This window comes from Betta splendens, chromosome 24 (genome assembly GCF_900634795.4).
Source record: "Betta splendens chromosome 24, fBetSpl5.4, whole genome shotgun sequence".
In the NCBI taxonomy this organism is placed as follows: Eukaryota; Metazoa; Chordata; class Actinopteri; order Anabantiformes; family Osphronemidae; genus Betta; species Betta splendens.
The window spans coordinates 5251591-5271458 of NC_040901.2; the positions used below are offsets into that span (position 1 = coordinate 5251591).

At 48.4% G+C, this 19868-nt stretch overlaps 1 protein-coding gene across 5 annotated transcripts in view; it reads left to right on the top strand.

The window, feature by feature from the left end:
* bcl11bb (BCL11 transcription factor B b) overlaps positions 1-5085 on the top strand; it is a 29604-nt gene extending 24519 nt beyond the window's left edge. For 4 of the 5 annotated variants that reach the window (XM_029140756.3, XM_029140755.3, XM_041069491.2 and 1 more), the window contains exon 3: positions 1-5085. This exon is cut by the window's left edge and continues 137 nt beyond it. In XM_029140756.3, coding sequence (XP_028996589.1) covers positions 1-1929 — 1929 coding nt within the window. In that variant the 3' untranslated portion in view covers positions 1930-5085. The other variant, XM_041069492.2, reaches the window with a different exon arrangement.
* Positions 5086-19868: the final 14783 nt, after the last annotated feature.

The following is a 19868-nucleotide window of genomic DNA, read 5'->3' on the forward strand; positions in this document are numbered from 1 at the left end:
ACCCCCCGCATGGCGCTGCCCCCGCCCCCCGGTGCCGACGCCCTGCCCCGCTCCCCCCTCCCCACGTTCCTCGGCGACGCCAGCAACCCCTTCCACCTCCTCCGCATGGCCGCGCCCCTACTCAGGGAACACCCCCCTCCGCCGGGGTACTTGGAGACCCGGCTGCCCGCCACGCCGCCCTTCGTGAGCCCCCCGCCTCCCCCGAGACCCCCCCTAGAGCGGCTGGGCCCAGAGGAAATGGGGCTGCTGTCTCAGCACCCCAGTGCCTTCGAGAGGGTGATGCGCATGACCCCCATGGAGCCTCCCTCCATGGACTTCTCCCGACGACTGAGGGAATTGGCGGGCAACACAACAAACAATGGCGGGCCCACTCCTCCCCTTTCACCCAACCGTGTGCCCCCCATGCATCGCTTGCTGAGTCCCACCCTTTTTCAACCTGGTGCCAAGCCGCCGCCATTTCTGAGCTACGCTCAACAGCCGCCTACTGTACAGGGGGGCCACGGCTCCTCCAGCCCCCCCGACACGCAGGGTCAGAACCAGGCCCCGGGAAAAGCCAAGTCCTGTGAGTTCTGCGGCAAGATTTTTAAATTCCAGAGCAACCTGATCGTCCACAGACGCAGTCACACCGGGGAGAGGCCGTACAAATGCCATCTATGTGACCACGCCTGTTCCCAGGCGAGCAAGCTCAAGAGGCACATGAAGACGCACATGCACAACAAGTCTGGATCCATGAGTGGCTCCCCAGAGCAGGGGAACAGGGGGGATGTGGGCGAGAACGAGGAAAAGGGCAGAGAGGGAGACTCGAGAGGAGTGGGCATGGACAATGATGAGGAGGAGGAGGAAGAGGAGGAGGAGGAGGAGGAAGAAGAGGAAGAGGAGGAAGAGATGAGAAATGGAGGCCGCCCAGATTCCAACATGAGCGAAGACTCTCAGGAGTTCAACCAGAACCGGGAGAATGGGCCCAGACAGTCTCCCGACGGCAAGACGCTGAGTGGGGAGCGAGTGAGCGACAGTGGTGGCGTGAGCATCATGCACCCCTACAACCACCTGGACAATCACCTTAGACTTAACCCCAATAAGAGGAGCTTGGAGCGACAGCCCAACGGAGACGGCGGCGAGAGGGGCGAGGCCGAGCGAGACAGAGAGAACGAGCGGGAGCCGGACCGGGGTCGCGACGAGCAGCAGGACCAGAGGCCCGTGATGAACGGCCGCATCAGCGTCTCGGAGGCGGACGCCTTCCCGGGGCTCTTCCAGCGCCGGCCCACCCCCATCACCAGCCCGAGCCCGTCCAACAACAAGCGGATCAAGATCGAGAAGGAGCAGCTGGAGCTCCCGCCGGCGCTGCCCCTCATCTCCCCGGAGAACGTGTACTCCCAGCTCCTGGCCGGCTACGCCGCCTCCCGCCACTTCATCCGGGAGCCCTTCCTGGGCTTCACCGACTCGCGCCAGTCGCCGTTCACCACCTCCTCCGAGCACTCCTCCTCCGAGACGGGCAGCCTCCGCTTCTCCACGCCGCCCGGCGAGCTGATGGAGGGGGGCAGCGCCTCCGGCCGCAGCGGCAGCAGCACCCCCCACCTCATGCGGGGCCCGGGGCCCGGCCGGCCGCCCAGCTCCAAGGACCGGAGGAACGACACCTGCGAGTTCTGCGGCAAGGTGTTCAAGAACTGCAGCAACCTGACGGTGCACCGCCGCAGCCACACGGGCGAGCGGCCCTACAAGTGCGACCTGTGCAGCTACGCCTGCGCCCAGAGCTCCAAGCTGACGCGCCACATGAAGACCCACGGGCAATTCGGGAAAGAGGTATATCGCTGCGACATCTGCCACATGCCCTTCAGTGTGTACAGCACACTGGAGAAACACATGAAGAAGTGGCATGGGGAACATTTGATGGCCAGTGAGGTCAAATTGGAGCAGGCGGACAGAGGTTGAAGCAGTCACGCAGCCTACAGTGTACACAAACACACACACACACACACACACACACACACACACACACACACACACACACACACACACACACACACACACACACAGAAATTAGTTATAACCGCTCTTCAGCTAAGGGCCTTGGCTGGATGATCTCTTAAAAAAATTTGAGACTGATTGATGTTCATCTTTTTTTCTTGTCACAGAAACTGCCACCTGAGAATATAAACAAAGGGAAACTTTAATGAGAACTTGTCTGAGATGCCCAACTCGGTGTTTCTTGGCAAACCGTCTGAGGATTTTATCAGTTAGGAATCCATGGAGCCTTTCTACTGTGCAATAATTTCTGTATTTATTGGATTTTTGTAATGATATTTGGCATGTGCAGGTACATCTTTGTGGGATTTCATATGGAGTTAGTTTTGAAATGTGCTAAAAAATCCTTTTTTCTTTTCTTTTTTAAAATGCGATAACTGGAAAGAAGTCACCCTTAGTACAAAATTTTCTTTTCTTCCTTTAAGAAAGCTTAATATCACGTGAGAGTAAAATAGTGTGAAGCAGTAAGCTTTTAAAGTAAAAAGAATTGTTTTCTATATTAACTGCAGCAGCGGATTACAATCCATCCCCTCATACAGGCCTGAAGCACTGAATGTCAACCTGACAATAAAAACACCCTGCTGGATTTAAAAAAAATCCAACATAGTCTTATAGACTGAATAAGTTACTTTGGTTAATTTATTCAGGGGATTTGTCCTTTTTAATATCGGCGTGTGACTAATTTCAAAATGCAGTTACTGTATTGCTGTCCTTGATTCAGTCGGGACATAAATAAAGGTTGCACTTAATGGCGGTATCCTTAACTGATGCTCAGTACATTCCCACTGTAGGTTAAACCACCATATTTAATATGTTGAATAAGTTAAGACTACTTGTGATTAATGTGAGAAGGAGAACAGTCCTGTTTATGGTTTGTAAATATATGCTTTTTTTATACATGTTAACGTAGCCCCGACCGTACGTGAACAATGGCCTAAACCTAAACAATCAGACGACCAGCTGCTTGCATTACCCACAGTATATAAGTGTAACTACCATTCCATTATTGCTTTATCAGGCCCACTCCATTAACCCAACCCCCCCCCCCCCCCCCCCCCCTCCCTCGACCCCGTGTGTCCTCGCTAAAACACAATTGGTTAACTAAAAACGACTTCAACACTTTCTAAATCGCTCTGTTCTACCTCCTACATGTGGCGGCGCCGTCTCTCCCCGACCCGGGTCGACCCCCCGGCGCCCCCGGTTTCGCGAGCCCGCGAATGAAGCCCCCATCGCTACGTGTTAGCGCGCGTGTTATTCCATCTGCGGCGCGCTCTAAGCTGCTCTCCGACGGCGTCCTTTCACAGTTCACTAGCTCAGATTCGTGCATTAGGGCGGCTTTCAAAAGGGAAGCCTGTTCATTCGCTTCACAAAGTGATACGGGTTTAACTCCCAGTAACAGATTCTGAGACAGTGTGCGTGTTCGGGACTTTTGGGGATTAGGTTTTTTTATTTTCTGCATCGTTCATCCTGAAATGAATCTGGCTCAAAAAAAAATGACTATATGAGTTATGATAATTTGAGCACAACTGCACTTGGGGACGGCCGGGCGACCTTGAGTAGGGGCTATTCTTATAGTAAAAATGAAAGCTTGGGACTGAGAAATGAAGAAGTGTGAGAAAGAAATGGAGGGAGAGAGAGCAAGACCTTGACCAGGGAGTACAGTCATTCAAATGAAATTGGAAGCATATGAAAAGTGTGTTCTTTTTGTTTTTTCTATTGTAAATGCACATCTAGCGGCCACATCTTATAACAGGCCCATCAGAGTGAGACAGAGCGAGCGTGAGAGGGAGGGAGACAGCGAAGCCACATGAAAGGAGATTGAGACTATATCTTTCATTTTAGCACTGCAATTCTCAATCATCAAAAATCATCTTCACTTGAAGGTTTGACCTGCTTTCTCGGCCTGTCGTCAGGTTCGAAGTGCGCCATTTTGTTCGGTGAGAAAAGGGAGTATGAGGTACCTTCAATGCAAATTCCTTCCTCTTTTTGTCATTAACGTTTTTAAAAACAGAAGTAATGTTAAGGTCACAGTAGCGCTCTATAAGCTATTCAGTCGCCACGCGGTTCGGAATATTTTTAGTGAATTAAGAGAAAAATCTGTGCGAAGAAAGAGAAAAATAAACCGTATCTGGTTGTAGACGCGCGACGTATTCATCCCAGAATACGCACTTCAGTCCGGCCAAATGAGCCACACAGCTAATAAATGATGAACCGTGGACCCCTGACAGAGATCCAAATAACACACGGACATTCAGTCTTACAATATGTTTACAGTGTTGAAGTATGCCATTAATGAATTACTCTGTGTAAGTGTTTAAAATGATAATAAAGTATTGTTTTCTCCAATGTTCTTTCAGATGTTTTTTGAATGCCATATCAGTTTTGTATGATTATCCTGGTGGAGGGGTTTTATCTTCATGAATATGTTTCTGTATGATTACTTGTTCACTGTATGGGAAGACCATTTTAAAGTGTAATGTTGCAGAGTCATGCCAGATTCTCTCTCTCTCTCTTTCTCTCTCTCTCTTTTTAACAACAGTGGTGCCATTAATGACTTTTAGTCTCCTTGAAAATTGAAAGAACTTTATTTTTATGTTGGTTTTTTTATTTTTTTTGTGAGTTTCCTGTTGTTGGTTTGGTGAAGCTATCCTTCATGGATGTAAAACAAGACTTAAAAAAGAAATGAGAAGAATTAACCTAAAGGAGGAGCCTTCCGCAGGGGGATACTAGTGTTCTTTCCCCAAATCCCCGCCACGAGGCGTTCATGGACGTTCTGTTACTCCCCCACATGCTTGGTTGAAGGTCATGTGATGGCACTTAACAACTGTAATTTAAAACATTGTCATTGTCATTTTTCACGTTTCACGCTGTTCACATACACTCTTTGTACAAACATGATTTCCTTGTTCTTTTCTTTTTTGAGGGGGGAGTGCATCATTGTGAAAAAAGTGATTTCAGAACAGTACACATCTGCTGTTTTGAACATATATGTATTTTTGTAATGTGTTGAAAAATCAATACAAGAAAGCCAACACTTCAATAAATGTTGCAATTGCTCTATGACTGAGGGAACCTTTCATTTTGATTATTTCATCTTCCTCTCGCACATAATAACAGGACAGCAACAGTTTGTACACAGTATCACAACACCATCAGCTAATGATGATCCTCTCATAACACTTTACAATAGAAAGCTGCTGTTTAGATAAGAAACAAAAAATAATCATGCATTTATTGATAACCTGCAAATTCAAAATATGACCTCTGATCTAAAAATGGTCATGTTGAAGCATCGCACCAATAGAGTATCTCAAAAATGACGGTCAGTGGGACAGGAAGTGAGGCGGGAGGTCAGTTTGGCTGAAGTTTCTCAGTCATTTAGGTGAGGTTTGCTGTACGGTTGATGTTGAACGGGAACACTTGCAACAGTTTCATCATTGAGCGAGTTTTAATTGCTAGTTTGCTACAGTATCCACATTTCATACATTCCCTTTATGATGTTGAAAAAATTACACGTGAATGCAGGTACACAAGTCACAGAAATGTGTAAATCCAGCATAAAAATAAAAGCAAAAAATAATAAAAGCATCTCAGTAATTTTAGTCAATGGAAGGAATTCGAGCTGCAGTGGATGTCTGTGAAATAGCCAAAGATCTCCTTGTATTTACGGTTGAAATTCAAGCAATGCCTTTCATGTTGTCACCGAAGAATCTCACTAGCTCGCAGTTATTTGGCAAAACGTTCACGGGGGCAAGACGCGACGCAGGCGGTCTGTTATACGCTGCGAATGCTTTATGGGAACCTGAAAACGACCATTTCGCCCGCTTCTGCGGCGGCGAAAATAAAACACCTCCTGCGAGATGAGTTCAGAGGCGACGGCGAGCACAACCGCCTCATTCTTCGAAAACAATGCAAGTATGAGTGTGAGTCATGGGGTTGATTTCTGAAGTTGCTGTTGACAGTCTCATGCTTCATAAATGAGTCCTGGCATGAGTACGGGGACCCATCAGGTATTTCTTGATATCAAGCCAACGACAGTCAAGCCTGTCCTCGCTTGAGCCTCCAGGCCATTGGATAGCATAACAGCAAAAATGCGTCTGTGTGTGTGTGTGTGTGTGTGTGTGCGTGTGTGTGTGTGTGCGCGCTCAAGGAAAAAGCAGCAGAAGCGAGCGGAGACACAATAGGCGGCTAAAGACAGCGACGGAGGTGGGTTTGTGCGAATCCTCCGCCACACACGGCGACGCGTGATCCACTCACAACAAAATATAATTATTACAACTAAATATGCCGAAAATAGCGTTTGGAGGATTTGCAGCGTGTGGGAATCCGCCTGCGACTCTCCCAGCCCGCCGTCTTCGTGCCTGAAGGCCGACATCTGGGTGCCATGTTGAGCATTCTGGTCTTCTGGTCAGCAGAAATGCGCATGTTGCGAAGATGTCACATTCCCACAGCTCTTATGGCACAAGTATTGACACAACAATTGGAATAGCATGAGTCTCTGCAGATGGTTAGTGGCTGCAGATGTTTCCCATGGTTCAAAAAAGGTAAAGACGGACTGAAATGTGAAATGTCCTCCTCGTTGTTGATTTCCTACTTTGCATTTATCGACTTAAAGCATGTCTCGTGTAGTTTTGATTGAAATAGCATGTTGGACAACAAGATTCTTCTGTTGAGCGTTTAGAGCCTCGAGCAACTTATTATACAGCAAATTTGGGCTGAACCTTCCGCCGAAACTCAACTGTCCCTCTCTTTAAAGGGCCGCTCTCCGTATAATCACCAGCCGCATAAACACGTGCTCAGGGGCCAGTTTGTCCACAGTTCAGTGTCGCACGAGGTGGAGAAGCTCCCTTTGTCGACTCCTTTAAGGAATCGTGGGAGAAAAGCGGCCTCCAGCGCCGCTCATCACCAGAAAACACTGGGCAGAGGCCTCGCAGGCACAGACGCAGAGTCTCGGACCGGCGGATGAGAAATCAATGGCTTGGAGTAAAACCACGTCCTCGCGGAACAGGGTGTCAGCAGGGATCGCGGTTCACGTTCCCCGGGTCACGCGGAACCACGAGGCCGCCGCAGAAGCCTGGCTTTCCAGTGGATCACAGGGCTCAGGCCCCCACCGGCCTCTCTGGAGCGAGGCACATACTAATCTGCCAGTCTCGGACCGGTCCCCTGTCAAACGGCGCTGGCCGCCCAGCGAGAAGAGGCGACCAGAGTAAATCTGGTCCATGTGGCTGCTCTTGGGAACCGGAGGGGGGTAAAAAAAAAAGGAAAAAGGGGGGGGATTGAAAGAGACAACAAAAATAGAGAGGAATGGATGGAGGGAGAGCAATTTGAAGGGTGGTCTGGAGAGTTGTGGTGGAGCGTGGTCACTCAACAGCCGTGGCTTGGGAGGATTCTCTCTTCTGGGAGAGTCTGACCCACAGGAACAAAGGCTTTGCGGTGGTGTCGAGCGTGTAAGTAAAGGACAGGAAATGCAGACTCAGAGGGAGGAAAAACACCGAAGCCGCTCGGTGGGAGGTTTCGGGTCGGCTGCGACGTGGCCGTGTCGTCAAGCTCCAAGCCGGCGCTCACGGCAAAGCAGAGATGACAACGTTGGGCTGCTATAATTGCCTCCAGTATAATCAGAGCATATGGGAAAACTGGAATCTATCGTGCGACAGCCGGACGCGAACAGCGCGAGGTACGAGCGGCAAAGCGCAAAGTGAGGACGCGACTCGCGCCGAACTGATTGGCTGCGTCGCGGCGGCACAGAGCGCGGTGGAGCGTGGCGTTCATCCGCGCTCGCCGGGCCACGCCCACATTTCCTCGCCGCCTAATTCCACGTCTCCCCGGCCTGCGTCCCATTGATTGATTCTTTTCTAATAAACTTTCTCTCCGCCCTCCCCTCATCGCCTCCCCTGCAGACAGACTCTCTCTCTCTCTCTCTCTCTCGCTCGCCCACCCCCCATCCCCACCGTCGGTGTCAGATCTCCCAGGTGGGCCCAGACGCAGGTAGACCGCCGCCACGCCCCCCCCCCCCCCCCCCCCCCAGCACCCACACAGACACACACCTTGCCTCAGGGGGGTCAGTGTCATTGTTGACATTGGACACATGCTCGTCGTGGCGCAATATTAAATCTTCTCATTTGATTTGGACTGTAATTATGTCGTAAAAGCAAACTGGCTGTGAAGCCGTGGCCCGCCAGTGTGATCTACTTTCATCAAGTGCAGACTGGCTTAATTATAGGCCGCGCCGTGCACGCATCTTTCACTGGGCAGCTTTTCCTCCCGCTCCTTTAAGCCCATTGCATTCTTTTATTGTGCGTTAATCACAAGGCGTTCGGGCCGCTCGCTACGGCTGGGGGTGGGTTTTCGCACCGGTCCGTGCACAGCCCGCATCATTCCGCTGCAGCGCCTGCACACTGCAGGGGAATCTCGTGCCCCGTCCGTCTCGGCGGGGCCTAATGATACGGTTTTCGCACCTCAGAGGGATCCTGATGTTGAGAATAAAGGACTGGCTGTTCTTTGTGCCCTTCAAATTAAGTGTTTCAGCTTAGACAGATAAATAAGTAAAATCTGACAATCACTGACCGAATCATCATCAAAGGAAATCACGCTGATGCGAGCAACTGTGAATATAACTCAGATCTGCTCCCTATGGGATTTTATTCCTGTTTCATTATCTTAAGCGGGAGCTATAAAGCACTTGAAGGAATAACACTCAAGTATGAAGATCTATGAATTTTACGAGCAAATTATTTCCTCATATAGCCGCAGCTTTTTATCTGGGTTTTTACAGCCAGACATCTGAAGCGCGTGTTTGTTTAGGCCTATATTTGCCACATGGTTAAGTCGAACCAGATTCCACCTTCATATCAACGCGCACAGGAGGATGCCAGATGCCAAAACGCAACATATGGCAATATGTATATTCATTTTTTTCCCCCTTTCACTTCACGCAAAATGTCGTGGAGCACCAGATCAGAACACCGAGAGCGTTACACGACTTTCGCTGGAGCGCCAACTGAACTTTTTGCTGACGTGGTTTGAATAAAGCTGGAAATGGTATTTTGTAATCTGGAAGGAGCCATTATGCCGCAATTATAATCTTGATGCCGAAGCTTAATAGTTAGCAGGAAGCGGGGGTTTACGCGTGTGAGGGAGGAATAAGAGAGGGAGCTGTCTGGGGACTGACCCCTTTATGTCTTAATAGTAGAGCTCATCGAGAAGGGGAGCCTGTGAAAGCAGAAGGGTCACCGGGGGAGACCCCTTCCCCGTCTTTGTCCCTTTTATGATGGGTTCATCTGTGTTGTGGCAGGTGTGTGAAGTGGGCACCTTCCTAGAGGTAATTGCCATCTCTCTCCTGTGGGTCATTGTTTGTCCCCGTGCCTGAAAAGGCCATTAGAAAAAAGGCGAGATTTCACTGGCTGTTACGGTGGAGACGAAGTTGCCGCCATCCATTGTTCCCTCGGGCGAAAATTGAATAAAAATCATAATTATATTATAATCAAAATATTCTCAGAAGTGGTGAGGATCCATTAACGGTGCGGTGTGCTGTACGTAAACACGCCGGCCGCACGGCCTCTGGCTGCAACACGCTGCTGTGGCTCCACTGGCGAAACCATTACGGTGCCACGGAGAGGAGTCATAAAGCTGATTAACAGCAGCTTCTAATTAAAGATCAATGGAGACTCTTTCTGAGGTGATGTGTTGGATGAATTAGAAAACCCTCTGTCCATTAATGACATCAGGCAACGTCACCGTAACAGATTGGCTATTGATTCGCCCTCATTTGAGCCCCAGCTCCGAACCAAGGAGCTGGGCTTTATTTATGGATGCCCCTTCCTTCGCAGCGGGCCCGAACGCCTGACAGCCCCTAACAGCTGCAAATGTGCATGAAATATGCACGCCTTTTGCTTTTAATGCACAAACCGCATCAATAAGCGGCGTCTGTCGCTCCGGAGTTGCCGGGATCTCGCTGCGTTAGAGCGCGGCGGCTCCCGACCCCGGGACCCGGCGGGCCGGCGTCACAGCGGGCGGGCGGGCGATGGATGGCCCGCGTCCCGGAGCTGATCCCGCTCCACTATTACTCCAAACGCCGGCTAATGTTACAGCCTTTAAATTTTAGGAAGGTCCTCCGTCACGTGGAGCTGAACCGTGGCCCTTCATCACGGTGATTTGTGGTCGCGAGAAAAGCACGAGTGCGACAGTTAATAATGTTTTCTTTTTATTGTGTGCTGGTGCACAAAACCAGAGCCTCGCTGGGTTCAGGCTGTTAGTGCTGGATACACCTGTGTCTGGCAGCTTATTGTATTTGTCTGGGCACTTACAGTAAATTGCCCACTTGGTTTATGATAGGTATTATATTTACCTGTAAACGTAAATATACTGTGTGAAAGCCTCAAATCTGGCGATATGTCTGGGTTAAATGAATGAAAACGTCCCATGAACCCTCTTTTATGATGAGTCCACCTCATTCGAACCGCCTGCAGTAACCGGGAGCCGTACCTGGGTCTGCGCGAGGGGTAAAACGAGGTAAAACCTGGCAACGCGTGCATCCGTCATCAGGTTCTGAGCGCGGAAAACAGCGGCGCAGCACTTTAACTTTCGTCACTCGACCGCCGCGACACAACAAAGGCGACGCGCAACCTGCAGAGCACATCCTGAGGAAACTGATAAGCCGCTCGGCTATATGGGAAATCTAAACGCTTTTGATAGTGGCACATCCCTTCATTAACATCTTACTCCCGTATACCCAGCTTGAGACTGTGCCAAATGTGCCGTGGTTCTGCATTGTGACAATTTCCGGCACTTCACATGTGTATTTCCTGGCTTTCTAATCAGAATGCTATTTTGTATCTCAAAAGGGGCTCCATTCAGCCCAACATTAACAGCCCTCGTCTGTGATAATGTGGATGCTTCGGGCCATAGGCCACCAGCTGCATCCACTTGTCAGCCTTTGGTACAGATGCCCTGTCTGTCTGCTGTGGCGAATGAAACTCATGGACTAAATTGGCACTTATTGTGCAGAATAATTTTATGTACGCATTTTAATGTGCCTCATCCAATTCCTTAACATGGTTTAATTTTATCTGCTTACAGCCATCTGAAAAATGTAAAATGATTCATACGCAAAGCTCCTGTCCCTCTTGTAATTTATGTCTTTGAGCGGCCAGCGGAGACCAAACGGTTCAGCTGCACGTCCCCCGCATCAAACCCGAAAACACTCTCAGGCAATTTATCCAAATCTGCAAGATTTTCTGTGCATCATATTAGTTTCTCATACAAATCAAATGAAGAGAACTTAATTATAATGGATCAATAATTCAGCATTCTCAATTATGCTTTAATTGTAAGGAGCAATATCATCAAATCTTATTGTGTGGATAGGTGTTGTTGCTCTGCAGAGCTGGAGCTGATTGTTTATATCAGATTAGATTTGTGTATCAAGAAAAAGATCAGGCAATGTCACAGAGCCTTGGATAGCCAGCGAGTGACACGTGGGCACACACACACACACACACACACACACACACACACACACACACACACACACACACACACACACGCACACACACACACACACGCACACGCGCGCGGGTTCTTAATGACACAAACACATAACATAAAGCCAAATGCTGCCACTAAAATTTGCATGGTGCTCAGTAATGCATTAGTGAACATCACTTGGCAATCTGTTCATACGGGCTTAATTGGATTTTAATACCGCCTCTGATCTTGTTTTCTAATTAACGGCGGTGGCTGGCAACCAAGCAGAACCATGCACCCAGCAACACCTTTGATCCCGGCCATATGGAGTTCCTCCAAGCACGCCGGGGATGTAAAAATCCCTCACCTAGACGTGGGCGAACAACGGGCCCCTGAATCAAAATGGATGGGGTGAGGAGAATGGAGGAGGGTGGAGAATGGAGGAGTGTAAGCAAGGAGGAGGAGGAGGAGGAGGAGGAGGAGGAGGAGGAGGAGGAGGAGGAGGAGGAGGAGGTGTCACGTCACAAGGTGGCGGTGGGGGAGGGCAGTGGCATGTGTCACACACACACACACACACACACACACACACACACACACACACACACACACACACACACACACACACACACACACACACACCCTGGCGGCATTGTTATTGATTAATTTCTCTCACGATCAGTTGTGATCGCAGATACATAAAACATGAGGGGGGGGGGGGTAAATGCCTGTACACCTTATCATCCTCGCTGCCATTCGACACCCCTTCCTTGCTACGGGGAAATGTCAATAGCTTCTCTAATCTGTTTACTTCTCCCCTTGTGGCCACTGCTTTATGCTTTTGATGAAGGGCTGCCAAAAATGTGTCCTTTTTCTCTCCTTGCTTCTCCTTGTTTTGGCAGACACAGCGTGGGTTGCATCTGCATAGTCACCCTGGTGCTCATGCTGTTATCTGGCGATTAAAAAGGATATCACTTAAAAAAAAAAAGAAAGAAAAGAAACGTCGCACGTATTTAAGTCCAGTTATTTAATAGTTGCTGCGGAGGTTTTTCAGCCTGCGTCACGGCCGAGCTCTGGAGGCTCGACGTGGCGACGGAGCGCCGATCAAGGCCGCACGCATTTCACTTTAGCTAATATAAGTGAAAGCGTCTAAATAATTAATCTTCAGGGTGCAATCAATGCGAGATAAATTCTTTCAGGAAAATTATAATAGCCTATTGGGGGACTAGTTGTCACATTATTGTTTATGGAACAAAATGTTAATGCCACCATTGCATGTCATTAACTTTGTGTATTCCTCCAGCAGTAGTTGCGCTTCTTCTTCTTTGGTTGTTCTGCCACACCTCACCTTGAGGTTGATGACGTTAGAACTAGTAACAGTATGTTTCCCCCTTCATACTCTGCTCAGACTTTTTTCAAAGGTAAACACGGTACAACACACTCTGAGAGCTAATAGGTGTGAAGGTTATCAGCCAGAGTGAGTCGGGGCAGCTGGACTTAGTGTGTAGTCTCGACAAGTCCTCCCTGAGGCATAAACGGCGCGCGGGGGAAAGTCGCCGGTGTTTAACCTCTACGGCTGGCTGTAACCTTGACGTCGGAACCATCGGCGACGTACAAAACAACGCGGCAGCGATTCGCGCGCGCCCGATTCTTCCGCGTTCCAGCAAGCTGTCACTTTCCCGCGGTCTGACAGAAAAAAAAACGCTCATTAACTATGCATGTTAATTAAAAAAGCTAAGCAAATGTGACGAAACAGTTTGATTGACAGCTACGCGGTGGGTGGGTGGTGGTGGGGGGGGGCCTGTTCGACGAGTGCGTCAGGTTCCCGCAATAGTGACAGATACTGTATTATGAGTGCGTTTACATCGTGAAACAATGTCATTAGATCGGAGACAGTGAATTTTATTACAGTATGTCTTTAAGTGTTTATTATCGCGGCAGCGTCTCTGATTGAGGAGCGTTTTCAGACCACACAAACACTCTCGTGTTGCTGTTTGGCAAATCACTCAGTCTTTAATTCTTACTTCTGCAGAGAGCCACTCTGACATCAGATGGCCTTCTGCAACAATGGGAAAAAAGAGCGAAGGCCTGAAAGTCCCCGCTTGTGATTGCACCTGAATAATGATGCCTTTTTACATGCTGGTTGTTTGTCCTTCACGGGGCAATTATTTAAACAATGTGTATATACTCTTTTGAAGAGGATTGTAACATATTGTGCCCTGGCTAATGACTAGAAATGCATTAAGACTAAAGTGGGGTTTCTAATGAAGATGGCTGGTGACGTCTGAAGGCCTTCTCTTTCTTTTATAGCGGAGTCTTTCTTTTTATGAAAAGAGAAATCCTTGCCCCCCTTAAATCATCAAATTGTCCTTCGACCTCAGCGTGTCACAAAGTTTCACATCTTTCTATCAAAAACACTTTCAAGCGCATTGAATGCTGTGTTTGCTTAAGTGGAATATTTGATTTTGGAGTCCTTTCTTTTAAAACTTAATGGATGACAGAAATGGAAAGTGGCCTTAGCTGATGTTTGAAACAATCGCATGCTAATGTCTAACTCGAATCCTGCCATGCCAGCAATGCTGCAAGCTTGGCATGCCTAAATATTAAAACGCAATAGAAAAGTTAATTACACTGGGGTTTTTTGATTTAATTTGAAAGGATTTCGCATCAGATTAGTCTTTGGACAAAGCTGCCAGACCAGTCTTCAGTTAAAACACTCCATCACTCTTCTAGCAGCACAAGTACGAGTGCATCCAAGTACAATGGTCTTCACATAAACAAGTAATAGATTAAGAATAATAATATACAGGGGTTTAACCGACACGTATACATAGAGAACGCGCAGTTGTTGCAGTGTGTTATTCTGTTCACGTCACTGTGTCAGTGGCACAAAAGCCGTTGCACCAGTTTGACAGCGAGACAGATGCCTGTTATTCAAACGGCTCACACAGGCAGAAGATTACAGTATAGAACATGGCTGCTGTGACATTATGCTAAGAGAAACATTTTGGTTGCAAAAAAAGGGAAAAGCCCAAAAAAGGAAGGAAGGTTTTAATTTAGTTGAACATAAATGAAACTGCTGATCCTCTTAACCAAAAGCAAACCACTGAAACCTCTAAATACGGAGCATGTTGCCTCCATGGTGAAAAGAAAAGAGTGTATACTTTACGTAATATGTGACAGTGTGTATGATTTAACTAAATGGTTAACAAGTCATGGTGTCATGACAAATAGCATAACCCCAAAGACTCTTTAGTTAAGTGATGACATGAACTTATTTTCCTTCCAATTACAGTCCACAGTGTGTGATTGAAGCTCGGTGGAGGATTGAACTTGACGTGTAGATGCAGAAGACTCCTCTCAACGGGATCAAGGTTTCAGCCGTGAGACGCCCAGGGCTGCGTCTTACAATAAACGGAATGAACGCAGCACCTTGGGGGGGTCTGGGCCCGTCCGTATCAAAGCTCAGTCTGTAAATCAAGATATTAATTTGACCAGAACGTGATAATTGCGGGACACCGAGATGAAACCAGAGCAGAGTTAAACTGATCTGTGACTTAATCACAGAGAGTCAAAGACAGATCAAAACACCCACATAGGATCATCTTTAGGTTCTGCAGAAGGTAAATATAGTGTGTGTGTGTGTGTGCGTGTTCTGTGTAGTGTGTATGGGTATATATATATATATATATATATATATATATATATATATATATATATATATCTATATATATATATATATATATATATATATATATATATATATATATATATATCTATATATATATATATATATATATATATGTGTGTGTTTTTGCTGGGAGCAAAGTTGAGTTGTAATTATCTCTTCCACAAAACAGACAAAAAGTGAAAAAAGTCAAGACACACACACACACTCACACACACACATACACATGTGCAGTGTGCATCACAGGCTTTGCAACGTCCACAGCAGTGCACCGCCCTGTGTACTTAGCCCAGGGTGATTCTGGCACATGTACAGAAACCAGAAGACAAGTCGCATCAACAACGCGAACTGTCCCTCGGGTCAAAAGTGATCAACTTGAGTGGAATACCACGGTGAGTTACAATCGCAGGAATGAGACACCTTGCTCAATCAACGTTATGAAAGAGTGTGTGTGTGTGTGTGTGTGTGTGTGTGTGGGGGGGGGGGGGGGGGTTGTGATAAACATGCATTTGAATATAAGTTTGATTTATAGCGTGTGGCTTTTATTTGCCGCGTGAGTCAAGCTACAATTTCCGTGTCCTCCCATAAAACGTCTCACACAGTCGAGAGCCACGTATGATTGAAGGACGGTTTGCGTTGCTGATTATAGAGGAATTATGGTTTTATAAACAGGTAAGCATCCCAAAGTCCCACTTTGGGTGTTTGTATGTTTAAGGTATGGCCTCTCGTACCGGAGGAAGGTATTTCAAAAGAGCATGGTCAAGTCACAACCCTTTAGTCACGCGGCAATTCACTCCTTTTCTGCCTGCCGTCAAAGGGGAGATTAAGTTGTCAGAATGTGGGTCCTGGTCCAGACTGGTCTTTTGAGTGGATCTTCACTAGTCTGATCTCCGCCACTGCTAATAGACGGAGCTCAAAGGGGAGCAGGGAGAACAGAGGAGGGAGAGGGGTAAGGAGGCTTTAGGATCACTTTACCTGGATTCGGCAGTGTGGCGCTAGTGGATTAGTGCCCCGGGCTTCATGGCACGCTAGTCTGCAAACACCCCCATAACAGTCCTGAACAGGTACGAGCACACATGCACACACATGCTGCTTTTACGACACAGTGGCCAGTAAACACACACACACACACACACACACACACACACACACACACACACACACACACACACACACACACACACACACACACACACACACACACACACACTTCTGCGAGCGGTTGGCCCACGTATCCGAGCCAGACCGCCGGTTCTTGCTAACGTGCCAGCGCGCATCCGCGTGCTACAAACAAATGCCCGGCGACGCTAGCGCTAAAGCTAACGCTAACGCTAAAGCTTCACGGCACCTCAGGTGCAGGCAGCGACGGCCCACGTGGAGCAGCACCAGATGAAACAACTACTCTTAATTCCAGTGGCTTAAAAAAAAAAAAATACACAACTTCTCCGCCGATTCTTGGCTCGCGTACAGCTTGGATGCCTCGCGCAAACTTTCTTCGACATCCTCGACGTTTTCAGAAGTCTGCGGCTGGTCTGATACCACTCTGTGAGGTCACTCACTCATCCAGAACTGCAAAACCATAACCCATAAAGGAGAAAATACAGGTTGTTCTTGGCAGCGAGGAGAGAAACCCAACACAGCTCTATCCCTCGCTGCCGCCTCTGCCTGCTCTCCCCCCCCAGTCACTACCTGATGACTTCTCCATCCGTTTTAATTGGTAATTATTTTGCGGGGTTTAATGCCTTTATTCAGACTGTCAGTGTGGAGTCAGGAGAGGAGGATTAGGTGCCCCAGGGGGACGAGACACTGGCACGGCCAGGACAGCTCATTTTTACACGGGCAGGGGAGGAGGACAGCTCATCTTTGATCCGGTTGGGGCTTCACAGGCCAGAGGGGTGACAGCTGCACTTTCTTTAGCCCACATTTGAATTTGAATTCTATCTTAGGATGCAGCGCGGCGCGGACTTGGCAGGGCAGTGGGGTAATCTGCTCGGCACAAACGCCCGGGCCTTTTCTTCCTGTGTGCCCTCGCAGAGATTGGAGTAATTAAAGTTAAATGGAATGCATTAAAAACTCACTTGTGCCGAGGCTGTGGCAGCCGTGCCAACAGTGAATGGGCTGGGGCTGTCCTTTTACGCTACTCTAATCCTGCGGAATATATGTGTGCCCCGTGACTTTGATGCTACGCTACCAAAGCATCGGAAACGGCTACCAGCGGAGCTACAACTGACTGCTGGCTTTCACCTCAGAAGAACATCTTGGAGAGCAAATTCAGCTGGATTCTGACATTGGCAGGAGGTTGGATGGAATCAGCTCGGGGAGGCTATTAGTGTTTTCCAGACTCACATGTCACTCTCAAATTGCTACGCTTTGATGTATGGTCTATTTAAATACCCACCCACCGCCTTTCTCCTGACCTGTGGTAATATTTAGAGTGAATCCCAACTAGCTGTCCAAAGCAGTAACTAACACAGGAAACTGTACTGTCAGTTGTTTTTTCAAAAGGTTGGCACGTGCGCCCAAAGAACAGCTTCCCACGCCAATATCTGCTGGCTCTCCACAAACGCACCTCCGCTGAGGCGACGGGCACTCCCTGTTCGACGGCCGCCTTGATGTGGACAGCAAGCGCCACGAAAGACGAACTGGGACTCCAGACTCGCTCTTCAAGCTGGATGTGAAAAGACTTGAGGCATCAGACACTAAGGTAATTGTTAGTGACTTTCATTTTAGAGGAATGCGGACAGAGACAAAGGGGGGGGGGGGGGGGGGGGGGGGGGGGGGGGGGGGGGCGCGTGGGGGGGGAGTTTAGGCTGCGAAGCTATCATCATAATCTCTGCCTGGCTTTGTGTGTGATCCTAGAGCCTTTCTAATGAGGGGGAACAGGCCGGGGAGGAGCGGCGTTCAAAAAAGCAGAAAACACAGAAAAGAGCAAGTGGTGGAGGATTTAAAGTAGGATGTTTCAGCCAAAGTGGTCCCGGGGGCTAATCAACCGGCACCCGAATCGATTCCTTCGCGGTCGCACGCCCCGTTCAGTGTGCAGACGGAGGAACGTTTTAAAAAAAATGAACAAATGAAAGGAGTGTGGGCGAGCCGGCGAGCAGCCGTTACCCCAGCGTTTCCGCAGTAAGCGCCTACAGCCAGAGAGCGTGCAGGGATTTGTCTGGCACCGCTCCGCGCCACACCAAATATTTTCCCCTGTCCATAAGAGACCAGGTGCACAAACATGGCGGCCGCCGCGGCTGACCACAGTTTGACATTTTCTATTACATAACCACTCTGTCACACAAGGTGGTTTGTCCAACACCCCCCAGGCTGAAAATTCCCCAAAGGAAAAGTTGATGTTTAGGGTGCATGGTCTGTGTTGAGGAGCGAAACCGCTAAATGACGCTGACCTCGAGATTTTGAACGAAGGTTACTTCACTAAAGGTTAAGGACGCACTTACATATGCGATTACCTTTTTGTATAAGCACAAATTTGTTGTTTACTTTGTTTACATGTACAGTAATTGTTCAATTCCTGCCAAATAAGCCAGTGTGTAACTTGCTAAAAATGAAGTGATTTATTAGTCTCCCTTCATAGCCTTCAACTGATCGATGCATAAAAGAATTCCAGTCAGGAGACAAAACAGACAAAGGGTGTCACACGATAACAATCCAAAGCTGTCGCTAATGACTAACCTTCACACACACAGGAGATTGGGGTGTGTGTGTGTGTGTGTGTGGGGGGGGGGGGGGGGGGGTCTGTCTCCTTTTGGTGTTGCCTGGAATATTTTGCATCAAGCACCTAAATTGGATTTCCGAGACAGCTGATCTGACAGAGTCTTGAAGCAGATTAGATGAAAGGCCAGAAGAGCGCGTGGAGACAGGCAGCGTGAACCCAGGAACCAGGCGGCGGAGGCCGACGGACGGCGGACGAGAGCGACGGGGCGTCAGAGCCAACGGGCGCCGCCGTCCCAGCCGATAACGTCCTCGCCTGCGTGTCCACCTGGACGTCTCGCCCACGGGTCACAGCTCCCGTTCCTCTGCAGCGCATACGTCCTGTCTTTAAGTGAAAAATCAGCCGTCATTACAATCACACCACTATTGTCTGCGATAAACAGGCGAGCTTGCGCTTCAGTGCAGCAGGGATTCGAGTGCTCATACCTAAAAGTGAAAAGAATCCCTGAATAACTAATTACAAAGCACCTGAATACAAGTATAAGACCTTGGTTTATACTTTAGTGGATTTGATTAGTGGTGATTTGTCTATTCGCTGACAGACGCTTGATGTTGGGGAGATAAGGGGGAAAAAAGCCAAAGCTTTTGGCTGGGAAGCCCTATTATTCATGGGCAGCGTTTGAGTGTGTGTTTCCATTAGATGTGTGAAGGCCTCTAAGGTCTAAGAATGCGCTTTAATAGATACCTGTCAAATGTAATTAACTATGTTTTTCCTATATCATACGCTTTCCCATCCCCTCCAGCCAGAGGCTCCACAGTGTGTATGTGTGTGTGTGTGTATGTGTGTATGTGTGTATACAAGTACACAGGCGTGTGTGTGTGTGTGTCTGTGTGTGTGTGTGAGAGAGACAAGAGTCTGTCTCAGCGCCTTTTGCCACCCAGCGATTGGAGTCAGTTTTAATTGCAGCATGACAACCACAAGAAAGGACCAGAAGCCCCATAAAAGCCAAAGCAAGCTGGCAGCCGTCCCACGGTGGAAAGC